This window comes from Chionomys nivalis, chromosome 22, assembly GCF_950005125.1.
Source record: "Chionomys nivalis chromosome 22, mChiNiv1.1, whole genome shotgun sequence".
Classification (NCBI taxonomy): Eukaryota; Metazoa; Chordata; class Mammalia; order Rodentia; family Cricetidae; genus Chionomys; species Chionomys nivalis.
Window position 1 is genome coordinate 14,998,185 of NC_080107.1, and position 12,963 is coordinate 15,011,147.

Consider the following 12,963-nt stretch of genomic DNA (forward strand, 5'->3'; position numbering starts at 1 on the left):
TTCACATAATTTCCATTAAAAACAAGTTCACATGAAGGAATCAAAGTGGAAGAAAAATGGCACAATCCTATTAATACATTGATTCTATCTAAATTCACTTGCCAGGTGTGCTGTAGATGCTGAGATGCAGAACAAAGAGAAGGAAAAAAAACCTTTATTCTTTAAGGAGGAGTGTAGAAAATAGGCGATCCATGTTGCTTCCTGTAAGTTCAAAGAATCAGGATTCCATGCAACGAGATGCCTTACTTAGCGCTTACCTAATGGTACTAGAAGCTGTGTGCAGGACAGAATGAGAAGAGCCACCAAAGACAGCATGTGGGGAAAACACAGGGGACAAATGGTAGCTCTTTTGCTGAGCGACAGAGCTTTCATCTCTAGATAAGCAGGGAGAGCTTCTGGAATGTTCTTAGTGCCAGCTGGATAGTGAAAGAGCAAAGGGCACTGAGAAGCAGACCCACACCATGGTCTTAGCTGAGGGGCATCGTGATCACGTCCATAATATCAAGCTGGGTCTGTAAGCCTTATGCCAGTACTGGCCTCCTAACATATTTTATTTGTCCTACATAGTGATTTTTAACATTTTGGATTAGTTCAGATTACAAATGTTAATGCTTCTTCCTCCTTTTAAAGATGAATATCTGATAATAACTGGTTCATATTTCAACATAATAACATCTGGCCAACATAAAGTAGTTGACATTCTTCTTGGATGGGGCATGTGCTGTCAAGTCAATATCTTTATTATTTTCCCATATTTGTCAAACTGACATCTAAGCTATGCCTTCATTTTGGTACCCAAAGAAACATCAACTTCTGGTACATGCCACCAATGGTTATTTTGAAAGAATAAAGTGACAACATTTTCTGTTGTATGAAAGACAAAGGCAATATATATGTGATAAAAAGTAGGAAAAATGCATTTCTGACATGTGACTTGAAATTTATCACTTTCCAGAGGAAAAAAATTATAGTTAGCATGTACACATTCAAGAAGAAACTACCCAGCACTTATCACTTCCAAATGCATTTTCTTATAGGAGATGGAGCAACAGAAGCAATCCAAGTGCACATCAATTTTATTTATAGTTGTAGATTGCAGCTTCGGCATTTATGTGCCATTGCTAAGTAGAACTGTAATTGCCACACCAGTTTGACGTGTGAGCATCGGTGCATCAATTTTTACTGTCCCCTGGCTGCCGTAACTTAGCACAAAATCTTGCTTAAAATATTCTAAGATCATGTGTCTGTCATTTATTCTGCCTTCCATTTTGCAAATAGGTATAATTTGAATTTCAAATTTGACTCTCTCCTAATTTTTGTTGTCTAGATTTTCGGATTAGGGAAAAGGATATATAATTGCTATGCGCAGGCAGAACTCGAATTACACAAATAAAATATCATAAAGAATTCAAGTCAGAACACTACACACAAGTTCACACAAAATGATTCATGAAATTGGTCGCTGAAATTCCATCCACCTAGAAACCAGGCTGAGTGAGAAAAACATGCTGCTCTTTCCTCAGATAGATCAGCTAATAGCTAAGAATGAGGAGTCAATATTAACTTGCCCCGTCCTAGATACATTGTAATCTTTGGCAAATCACTAAAACATACTTAACTTCAGGTTTTCCATTCCATGTTGCTATTAAACAAAATATGCAACAAAATGCATATTCATTCTAAGGCTACCGGAGAAGAAAAAAAACGAGTCTTTTAATGCTGACTCACTGTTATTATGAACTTAGACTTCTCTATGCTAGAATGAAAATAATCATGCTTAAAATTATGAGAACCTGCAGCAAAACTCTGATATCATAAGGGGCTATGCATCTATCTATTATCTATCTGTCTATCTATTATCAATCATCTATCTATCTATCTATCTATCTATCTATCTATCTATCTATCTATCTATGTATCTATTTATCTATCTATCTCTCAATCTATTTATCTATTGATCATCTATCATCAATATTTAACTATCTATAATCTATATATCTTGATCAGTCTTACTTCTCTATAGATATTTGATTTGTCTATATATATGCAAATATATGTATTTATATTTATGGTATAAAATGTTTCAGCTTTAGACAAAATGCTAAATACATAGAAATGTGTGTTTGTGAGTAAGCTTATTTCAAGAATCCTGGAAATGACTGTCATCCAATTAATTTTAACTCTTTCATTAAATTGGATTTGGTTCTATATAAATATGATATCAACAGTAATTTTAAATAAAAGATGCTTAGTTTAAAAGTGGAAAATAGGGTTGTCTTTCTCAGGTTAGATTCTGAACACTCATTGCTGAGTTTAAGAGGTGCTGAGACACCAACTGTCCTTTTCTTTAAGCATTTTATTTATAGAACCATCAAGCCTGAATCTAAAAGGGATGAAGATTCCTAAAAGCAGCATATCAAATATGTACTCTCAGCTGGGCCATCAACGCACATTAGTTACATAAATAACAATATTTATTTGTCAAATGGAAAAAGCAGCTTACTATAAACATTCAACTTACAATAAATAAAAGATTCTCTCTAGAGATTTTATGTAGAAATATGTTAAGATATATACATATATAATATTTCAGTTCCACATAAACTGAAACACCTTACAATCAAAGGGAAACTAGGGTTATCAATAATAGTTCAGCAAAGAGAAAGTGGCCAAAACTGTAAAAATGGTAAAATTATCTATTAAAAATTTCAAAAACATCAAAATATTCCAAGAAAAAGACAGCCAGAGGCAAGAGTTTTCCCTATATTAATTAAAAAAAAAAACAAGATGGAAGAATCTAAGCCTTGCTCTTAGTAGCCCTTAACTTACTTAGGCACAAACTAGCTAAATCTTTGTAAGTGCCTTTTCAGCGAGAGCTCTCTCTTCAGACCTATTTAACCCCGCAGAATCTGAACTGTTTTAATACTTCAACCTATCCTATCCCTTTCAAACCTTAACATCACTTATATCAATCATTTACAGGCATAAAAGTCTTTCTAGAAAGCATATCTATTTATCTTAAGTCTCTGTTAAAATTTCAGAGGTCCTTGGTGGCTTGAGAATAAGTTGACAAATGTTTAACATATTATTTTTCATTAATAGTTTCCATTTTGTTTGTGCCTCCAGCATCAAGCTTACGCCGTTCTTTGCCGTATTTACACATACACAGTTCTCTCTTGCATGAGTTATCCCTTAGCTTAAACTCACTCTGAATTTCAGCTGACGCCAGCTTGTGCCCTCAGGTGCTGTTGATCTTCTATTGCTTAAGTTTGTGCAAGCCCAGAAACCAAAGAAAAATCAAGCATCATGAGCACCTCTTTCCTCTAGTGGAGAAATAGTAGGTTTATAGCTATTCCTGTGGAATAGTAACCAAAAAAGAGAAAAAGACTACAGAGGGGGGAAAAATCTTAGTTGATAATTAAATAAGAAAATTAAGACTTAGATGCTTTGTATAGTTTTTAAATAATAACATTTAATTCCTATGATAAAAGACTCATAAACAGAATGTCAAACTGTAAGGATGCCTCAGTGAGACCTGTACTGTTTTTTCTGAATGCTTTGAAATGCTACAATTTTGTATTGCAATTCATATGCTGAGGAAAAGCAATATGTTTTGGTCGCCACATCAGGATGCACTCAGATCTCTACAGGACACTGATATTTACCCCAGGGCAAGACATGCCAAGTGGACTTAACTTCTTTTTTGTTTGTATTGATTGAGTGGCTGGTGTATTTTATAACCTACTCAGTCAATAAGGCGGAACATGTACTCATTGTTACTAACAAGATGGACAACTTGTTCTTGACTTTAGGTAGATTGCTCAGGAGAGAAAGATAAAAGAAAATCCAAGAAAAGTCCTTCAAAAGATACAGTTAATTAAACCTTCTGTTCCGAAATGCTGAGATTTATGAAGAAACTAGGGAAATGAAAATTTTTCCAAGCACATTTCTGCAACAGCATTGTTCTAAGGACAGAACTGCTGAGAGCCTCTTCCTTTGCTCAGGCCTTGTGTTCTCCCAGCTCGTTTCTAGCATGATAACTTCTTTGTAATTATGCAAATTAATAACTAAACATCCAAAGAAAAGACAAGCTTGACTCAATCCAATCGTTTTCAAAGATCCACGAGGAAGGGTTTATTTTGAGAGCTATAGATGAAGAAGTTTATCAGAAGCAGCTAATAATATCCTCTGAACTCAAGTACAACAAACACCTATTTTTTTTATAAAAGTAACCATGTGAAAAAAACACATTTTGCAGATTTCAGTAAGTTCTACAAACAATGATTCTGTAATATGAATGTTTTCTTTTGTTGGTATGTTTCCCTTGCTTCTTACAACATAGGCAAATGCAAGAACTGAAAATAGTGTAGCTTGCTATTCCATTAAAATAACCAAAAACACAGCAAATTTAGCTAGTATATTAGGAAACATAATTTATATACTTGAGAACTATTTTCAGTACAGTTAGATAAAACGTTAACCCATATTTCGAAGCTAGTCTGAGTTTTCTGATAGAAGAAATAGTATAATACCATTTTAACTTTTCCTAAATGTCCATTAGCTCTCATAAGATACATAAAATTCCATTAAGTATTTCATATAATTATCAATTGGAAACACTTTTGAAATCATATAGTGAAATGTAGCAAGGCCATTCTGTTATGATCTTTTGTCTTTAGGCATTGTGAAAATGTCTGTCTCCCTATTTTCTTGGTAAAACGATTCTGAGTCATTTAACTTTAAAAGAGCAAAAGAAATAAGTGTAAGAACGCCTGACTTCTGTAAATGAAACTGAAACCATGTTCTGTAAGCACAAACCGGTCTGCAGGAACAGCAGACCTACAATAACATTACGAAGCAGTGGTTCTGAAGCAGTAAGACTCCAATAATTGGGGCGAGCACTCGCTCCTACGAATTCTATTTGAAACAATGAATAAATTTCAAAAAGAAAAAACAAGTGTTTCAAGATTTTTTATTTTACTTTTGCAGCGCAGTTTTTCTTAAGCCTATTTGTCCCGTCCACTGTACCCTCCATATATTAACATTTCTAAACCCCTTGAAGTCACCAAGATCCATTCCTTTATCCCTCCCCCCCTTCCCTTTTTAAACAGTAGAGGAACCGACACTGAGTGGGTGTTCATACAGATGGCACTATTTTACCAGGAAGATGGAGCTTCCATAAAAGACTCAGGCCAATGTTCAGCACGGCGCCGGGGGAGATGAGATTCCCTTAATAATGAGGTACAAGAACGTGCTGCCGTGTTCCTGGGAGGAGGGAGGGGACAGCCTCTCCGTGCTCCAGCAGGATTACTCATATACCAACAGGTTTCACCTCACAAAGCTGAAAGGTAAATTACGAGGGGACCGTGACCAAGCCTCAGCAGGCTGGTAGCAATTACCATCGGCTACCCTTGAGGACAGCAGAGGTTGCAAATTAACACACGTGTCTACAGAGCAACGTGGCTGATTTGAGTAGATCACGGAAGTCTGTCTTACCCTATTTTATGAGCGCACCTTGCATCCCAGGGAAAGGTTACATATTGGCTTAGCCATGTGAAGATCTAAAAGTCTACAGACACCTTTACATACTTAGTTAATAAAACTTTACACTTATAATTAAAGTGCTGTGTCATTCACAAAATATTATTACTGATATAAAAATATTGAAGAGTGGTATCCAAGGGACATTAAGTGCACAGGTTATATAACATGGCGAATATTTTTTTTTTACTGTAGATGGAAATAATGAATTCATTAAATCCAAGTTTTAATCAATTAGTAGAACACCAGTTTGATGAACTAATGAATTTATTCATTTCTTTGGATTTTTGTTGTACTAGTTTAGTTTAATACTTTAACATACCCTTAAATTATATCATACTAGTTAATGTATTTTAAAATTCTAATGCACCATCTAGAATCACAAATATGCTCTTTTTAATATAGTTTGTTACTAAGAAAAATATTAACTGGGTTTTGGCAGCCAGTATATGGTCCCTATTTATGTGGCAGTACTTCTGTTGGTTGTTCCAACTACAAACCATATTATACCACAAGTTACGTTTTTCCCTTTCCACCCAACAAGTAAAATGTGCTGAGAAGTCATAACACGCAGGGCAGTAATTTCAGTATGCATAGAAATGGCAAACCAACCTCTTCAATCCACCCTCTTTTCTTCATTTCTTCAAGTAGTATAGCTTTTCCTTTTCTTCCTGGTTCAATTCATATACTAACTAAATCATCTTTTTCTCATACATCTTTCCACAATACCATGAACAAAGGGGTCTCCAAAAGCCAATGCTAGCCTTTTCAATTGCTTCTACTTAAAAACCAAACTCCATTCATTGTGGCATCCCGGAGACATGCCATGCCTGCACAAAAGGGCTTTCTTCTTTCTCCTCTCCTCTGTGTTCTGAGAGGCTTGACACATCATCTTTTCTATTTCTTAGATGAGGCTAAGCACTTTTCCTCAGAGGAAGAGCTGCCTACTATTCTAAATTTTAAAATGTGCACTCAGCAGTGTTTCTGACGATTCCAGAACAACACATGCCCAGAGCACATACAGGTATGCTCGTTTTAAGATAATTTCCAATTATTTCTGCAGCTCCTGAGAAACGGGTGCTACCTACAGCTAAACAAAGAACTACAAGAATGTTAAGTTGTAAAGGAATCTTCAAGTCCTTCCGCATACATAAAGATTTTAAAAACAACCTTTCTAAGTGAGGAATTATTATCCTCAGTAAAATGCCTAACATATACGAACGGGTCCGGTAATTTGGGTCTCCCTGTACCCCCTCCCCATCCTTTCCCTATCTCTCTCTATTCCTTTCTCTCCTCCTCTTGTTGTCTGACTGTTAAGATGTGGCAAGAAAAACCTTACTGGGTTCCATAACCTTGATGCTAGATACCAGCACCCCGAAATATGAGTCTCTACTTTTTGCATCATTATAAATGAACTAGTTTGTGGTATTATGTTTAACAGCACAATATAGAATAGAACAGGTGGCTGACTCAGGGATTATAACCCAAGTTGTCTGGCTTGGGAGCCAGGGGCATAATATTACTCCAGACTGCTTTATTCTGAGTGCTATTATTTTCCATTATTTAAAATAGTATACACAATTAAAATACAATACAAGACATTCTTGGCCATCAGCTTTAGTTTTGATGGTGACCTGGGTCAGGGCAGAGTTGGTACTGTCAATATATGACCTTGAGAAATGATGTATGTGGCATAAATTAAAGGTAATTTTAAAGCATGAGTAACTCTGCAATGTGCACATTCACCTGATAAAAATATATTTAGTTTGCTTAGAAATTATTGTGGGTCACCTTTGTAGAATTGAAAACACTCAGATGTCATTTCTCATCTGTCACAAACTGTCAGAAATGTTTTCTGTAGACCTAAAATTGTACAGGGATCCTTCCAAAGCCATGTAGTTTTCCAGGGTATGACTGTTTACATTTGCATTTGTGCAACAGCAGATGTGTGGGAAAGTATGCTTTTTCCAGCATGTCTGAGATGGCAGTAGGAAGAAGGGCACATACTTTTAGCTTTTGCTGAGGTCCAGGGCAGCAGTTACAAAGACAGGCCATTTCCTGGGTGCTCCACAGCACTGAGCACGTCGAAAATGTGTGGATCCCAACCTGTCCCTTCCCACTGAAGCCACAGAATGAAGCAAGAAACAGCAAGAAACCAAGCAACTCCCAAAAGGAAGAGGCTTCTGGGCCGCCACTATTAGAGGCCTCCTCGGTGGTGCACAAAGACGGCGGAAAGAGAAAGATGAGAAAATCCACTTTAAAAAATGGAAGGAGAACGCTGAGCTTGAGAAGGGCGCGCGCACACACACACACAAGCAAAATACTCAAAGAAATAAATCTAAAACATTAAAATTAAAAGTATCCCTTTAAGTGATATGTGCCTTTTATCAAGAAGGATCAATTACTTTTTCTTGTATAGAATGCTGAAAACTCAGTCCTAAAGTGAAAAAAGTTAAAGTTTGATTATATAAATCTGATATAAATAAGAAACAGGAAGTATTCTGAGTGCTCAATATCTCCAGACAGAGACAGAGGTCAATTATTCCTGCTAGAGTCAAAAATGTTTTATTGAAAGGCAAAGTCTATATGAGTGCTGTTAAAAACTAGTACTAATCAGCAGGACAACCCAATCAAGATTATTTATTTATTTGTGTATGTATGTATGTATGTATGTATGTATTTATTTTTTAAGTAACAGTCTCGTTAAGTAGCCCAGGCTGGCAACTTGCCTAGTAGACTTGGCTAGCCCCAAACTTATGATCTTCCTGCTATAATTTTCTGAGTTTTGGGATTATAAGCATACTCTACCATCTAGTCCCAACTCTATTCTTTTAAAAAGCCAAATTTGTCCCACTGCTAATCCTTCTTCTCCCTGGGACATAGGCTGAATCCTTTCTCTAATATTTTCCCATGACTGACTTCCCTGAGCAGCAGTGATGCTGCTGATAAACAGAACCATATAACACAGCTAGTCCACATATGAGATGAGGCAACATCTTGTTCAACCACCATAACAACAATGAATGTTCCTATGTCTTGGTTCCCCTGTTTTGGTTGAAGGTAACACACAGACTCAATGGTTTGAACTCTTCATTCCTAGCAGGTGGTGCTGTTTTGGGAGAGCTTGAAATCTCTGGTCTGTTGCCTGTGGTATGTAGCTAGCAGACCAAGGCTGCTGAGGGTCTTAGAGGGCAGCTTATTGCTCATGTTTAATTCTGGTTCCAGTTCTGAACTGTCTGCTTCCTGATCTTCCACAATGAGGAGCAGCAATCTACTTGCCTTCTCTGCCTTAAGAGACTAAATCCCCTGAAACTGTGAGTCAAAATAAGACCCTTTGTATGGGCTTTCTGTCTGGTGTTCTGGCACAGGGAAAACAACTAAGCATTTTCTTTCCAGCAAGTATAAACGAGTATAAGGGACTTCTCATTTCACAGGTAGCTCAGTTTTCAAGCTTGCTTTCCTCCAATTGCTGATCTTCAAGACACACTGTTACCAAATAGCCAATTACCTTGAAAACAATGGCTTCAATGCATTAAAAAGGAAAGGGGCAGATTGGACTTAATTATTACAACTAATGAAAACATTACTAACAGTGACATTAAATATTGTCAGAAACCCAAGACAAATGTTCTTTCTATTCATCCTAATTAAATTGGTTTCCAAATTAATATTAGTTACTGCATGTCATCAAATTAAATATATTTGGCCCAAGGAGGACTGAGCAGGAAGATAGATCTCAAATGCTATCAATAAGCCAGAGGATTGCAAATGTTATCTGAGCTGATGATAGCTTATGTAAGGACAGAATTAACCACCCATCTCGTGGCATGCATGTTGTCCTTCGTCTCTAGTGAGGAAAGTACACATTTTTAGGGTGCATTTAGATTGTTTCAAAAGTCTAAGTGGATATGTGAGACAGTTTTCCCTTTCTCCTCTAGAATCAAATTTGACATTTATCTCAGATTTCTAATCAAGATTTAAATTACAGTCTTTTCTTTTTTTAAAGGTAAAGGTGGCTTATTTCATTTTCTCACAGGATTCTATATTCAAGAGGCATTTGATGAATGCCGCTGACTAGTTTAATTTTACCTGTGATTGCTATATAATATAAAGTACGTTTTTGTAATTTGGATGTATTTATCCTCAGGGGATTGTCAGATATTATTCCCCTATCTGAAGATAGATAGAGAAACTGAAGCTTAAACAGATGATGGCAGCTCTGGGTGCAGATATTCTCTGTGTTGTTTTGCTACTTTCATGGACTTCCATGTTTTACAGTCACGAAGCATGTCTTTATGAAACTCACAAGAAGCCCACCGTGCTCTTGTGTCTCCTTTAGTTTGGCTTTCACAGGATGTACTTTGTATTGATAGACAGAGGGTGAGAACTTCTACTTGGTAAATAAGGAGCAGGTACTTAAGCCAATCACAGCAATTTGTTCCTTTGTTTTGTGATGAATGCATGTCCTCCATTCAGAGGCAGGATGCTGAAGGCTGCTGTTTATTTATTTATTTATTTATTCTATGTGTGTGTGCTTGTTTGTGGGTCTGTTTACACGTGTGAACAAACAGTGTCGGTGGAAGCTGAAAGAGGCTGATGGATCTCTAGGAGCTGGAAAAGAGGCGACTGTGAGTCACGGTGTGAACATAAGAGCAGCATTTACTCTTCGTCACTGAGTCACCTTACACCGCAAGCCCTAGGCATTGCTTCAATCCTTATAAATATTAACGTATTTTTTGTAGATAAACCCAGGAGCTAGGTTCCATAATAATCTTAAGGCACCGAGAAGTTAAGAACCTTGCTATGTGTCACACAGATAACTAAAGGTGTAGACACTTGATCCCTGCTCTGACTCTAGTATCTGTGCCCCTGACTACTACAAAGAGGTCTTGCTTTGCCAATCTTCCAGCTCCTAATATATCATCTCTTGTCCAAACTTTTCTCCAAATTTAATGATTAAAGAATTGTACAAGTCAACTCTGATAAACCAAAGGAGCCTAAATCCACTACTCCTTCGCAAATGAGATTTGGGTGGACCATGGATTTATTTTATGCTTCCAGATGTGAGTACAACTTCACAGTCATGTAGATAATGAATATAATATTCATAATTAGATGAAATGAAAACATGGAGTTACTTGCTTAAAAGCTACTGCAAATTTCAGAGTGAAGTATACAGAGTACTAAACTAGGCCCTTCTAAGCATCGTAGGAAGGACTTAAATAACTGCAAAAGTGTATACCCAAGAAGGATGCTCTAGGCCTATACCATTCAACAGGCGAGTCTCAGAGCTCGAACTGAACTCTGATTTACGAATGTTCTGACAACCTGTAACACAGTTTTCCTAATGGAATTGTGTCTACAAACATATTCTTGCTTTTGTGAGGAATTGGTTACTTAAGTTATTAACATAGTTATATTTTATATTTTTGACAAATTTCAGTTAAACTTCCCAAAGACACTTGACTCACTTGTTTTCTTCTGTTCCAGCAGCTATATATGAGATCATAGATAGGCCTTGTCTTGCTCTCTTGCTTGCATTATATGTCCGTATGCATCATTAGAATTACCGCAGTAGGTGTATTTAGCTAACTGTATTACACCTTTCCACTCTCCAGACAAAACTAGAACAAGATAACTATTGTTCAGGTATTAAACTTTTAATCATTGCGCCTGATTCCTTAACTACTTCCAAGCCAGGCGGTGGTGGCACATGCCTTTAATCCCAGCACTCGGGAGGCAGAGACAGGCGGATCTCTGTGAGTTCGAGATCAGCCTGGTCTACAAGAGCTAGTTCCAGGACAGGCTCCAAAACCACAGAGAAACCCTGTCTCGAAAAACCAAAAAAAAAAAAAAAAAAAACCCAAAACAAAAACAACAACAACAACAACAACAAAAACTACTTCCTTGCCACACACAGCACCTGACTGTTTCATATTTATAAAATTTATTTAGCTCTGCATTTCCTCTGAGGTTTTTTTTTAAAACAAAACACACCCACTTTATTTGCTATTGCAAAATTTCACAATCCAGTTACTTCCTTTCTCATGGAAAACACAGGCTCAAAGTACAGCTATTTACACAGAGGTTGTGAATTTTCTGCATGCTGAACTGTCTGATGGGTTTTTACATTTAAAAATCATTATATCTCGTGAAAATATTTGATGATATATATGATTCTGAAGTCGTGAAACAGAAAAAGTTTTATAAAACAAAAGTCATATTATGTGGTTTTCTGTAACATCTGGATTCTACTGCTTGATGTTTCATGATTTTTTTTAAGAAAACAAAATAGAACTCCCACAACAAACACTGAACACTGAATAATGCTTCATATTTCAACTATGCAAACGACTAAAAGATAGTTTATCATGAATCACAACCTAGAAGCAGAAGCTCAATGCCAACATTGCTCTCAGCATTTCTGTTTACTTGTTGACTAAGTTATACGATTTAACTTTCACTTATGTTTGAAACATAGAAACACTGAAAGAGAATATTCCAGCATGGCTCACATGGCAAAATGTTTCAGCTGAGTAAACCAACACATCAATACGCTTAGATGATTTTCTAAATGATCACTTTAAAATGAGAAATGGAGATAATTCTACCACCAGAGAAGGAGTGTTTCTACACTGGTGAGAGCAAATTCACCCCTAAATGAATTACCCATCTCGCACAGCGGCTGTACCTGCTCAGATCTGCTCTGGTGGTGGTATTGATACTCAGAAAAGTCATTCCTGGTTGAAGTCATTTCATCCTTCTCAAATTGTTTCTTCATCTTGGCTAAGCCACCTGGCACTGTGCATACTTCAGATTCTTCCATGACCTACAGTGATTTAAGAGGACGACACTTCAGTGTTTCATCCGTGTGGACGGTATACTCAGGCTATTTTTGCATTACAGATGACAATTATTGATGGGTGTAACCCAAAAGAGATATTAATGTAAACTGATTGTGACAGCCTTCCTTTGAAACTAAATTGTTCAGTTGTTTTGCCATCTACCAGTTTTATACAATGCATCTTCAAAACACTGAGTAATATTACCCTGTTTCAGATGAAGTTTTATGTCTATATTAGGTGGAACACTGTGTTCCTCTAATAATATACTAGATGACTTGTGGGTATGAGAATAATTAAATCAACTGTAACTCAAAGTAAAGCTGTCATTAAAATCTCAAACATCTGTACAGGCAACAGACACATTATCAAGAATGATTATTAAAAATTTTTAATAACACTAAGTTTTATTTCAGTTATCTTGGATGAACGAAATAAAGTGCCTTATGTAAGTGAGTTAAAACTATCAGTAAAAACTGAAGCTTCCAGAGGTAGAGTGCTAAGTGAGTTTTGCATACATTATATTTCCCTCAGTTCACTCCTGTTATGAGCTATGGTCACCAATTATCTACATTTTAAT

General features: G+C 36.5%; 1 protein-coding gene across 3 annotated transcripts in view; it reads right to left on the bottom strand.

Moving 5' to 3' along the window:
• Positions 1 to 12,963, bottom strand: part of Xirp2 (xin actin binding repeat containing 2) — a 64,606-nt gene that overhangs the window by 22,975 nt on the left and 28,668 nt on the right. For all 3 annotated transcript variants that reach the window (XM_057755226.1, XM_057755224.1, XM_057755225.1), the window contains exon 3: positions 12,233 to 12,370. In XM_057755226.1, coding sequence (XP_057611209.1) covers positions 12,233 to 12,370 — 138 coding nt within the window. The remainder of the gene's footprint in view (positions 1 to 12,232; positions 12,371 to 12,963) is intronic.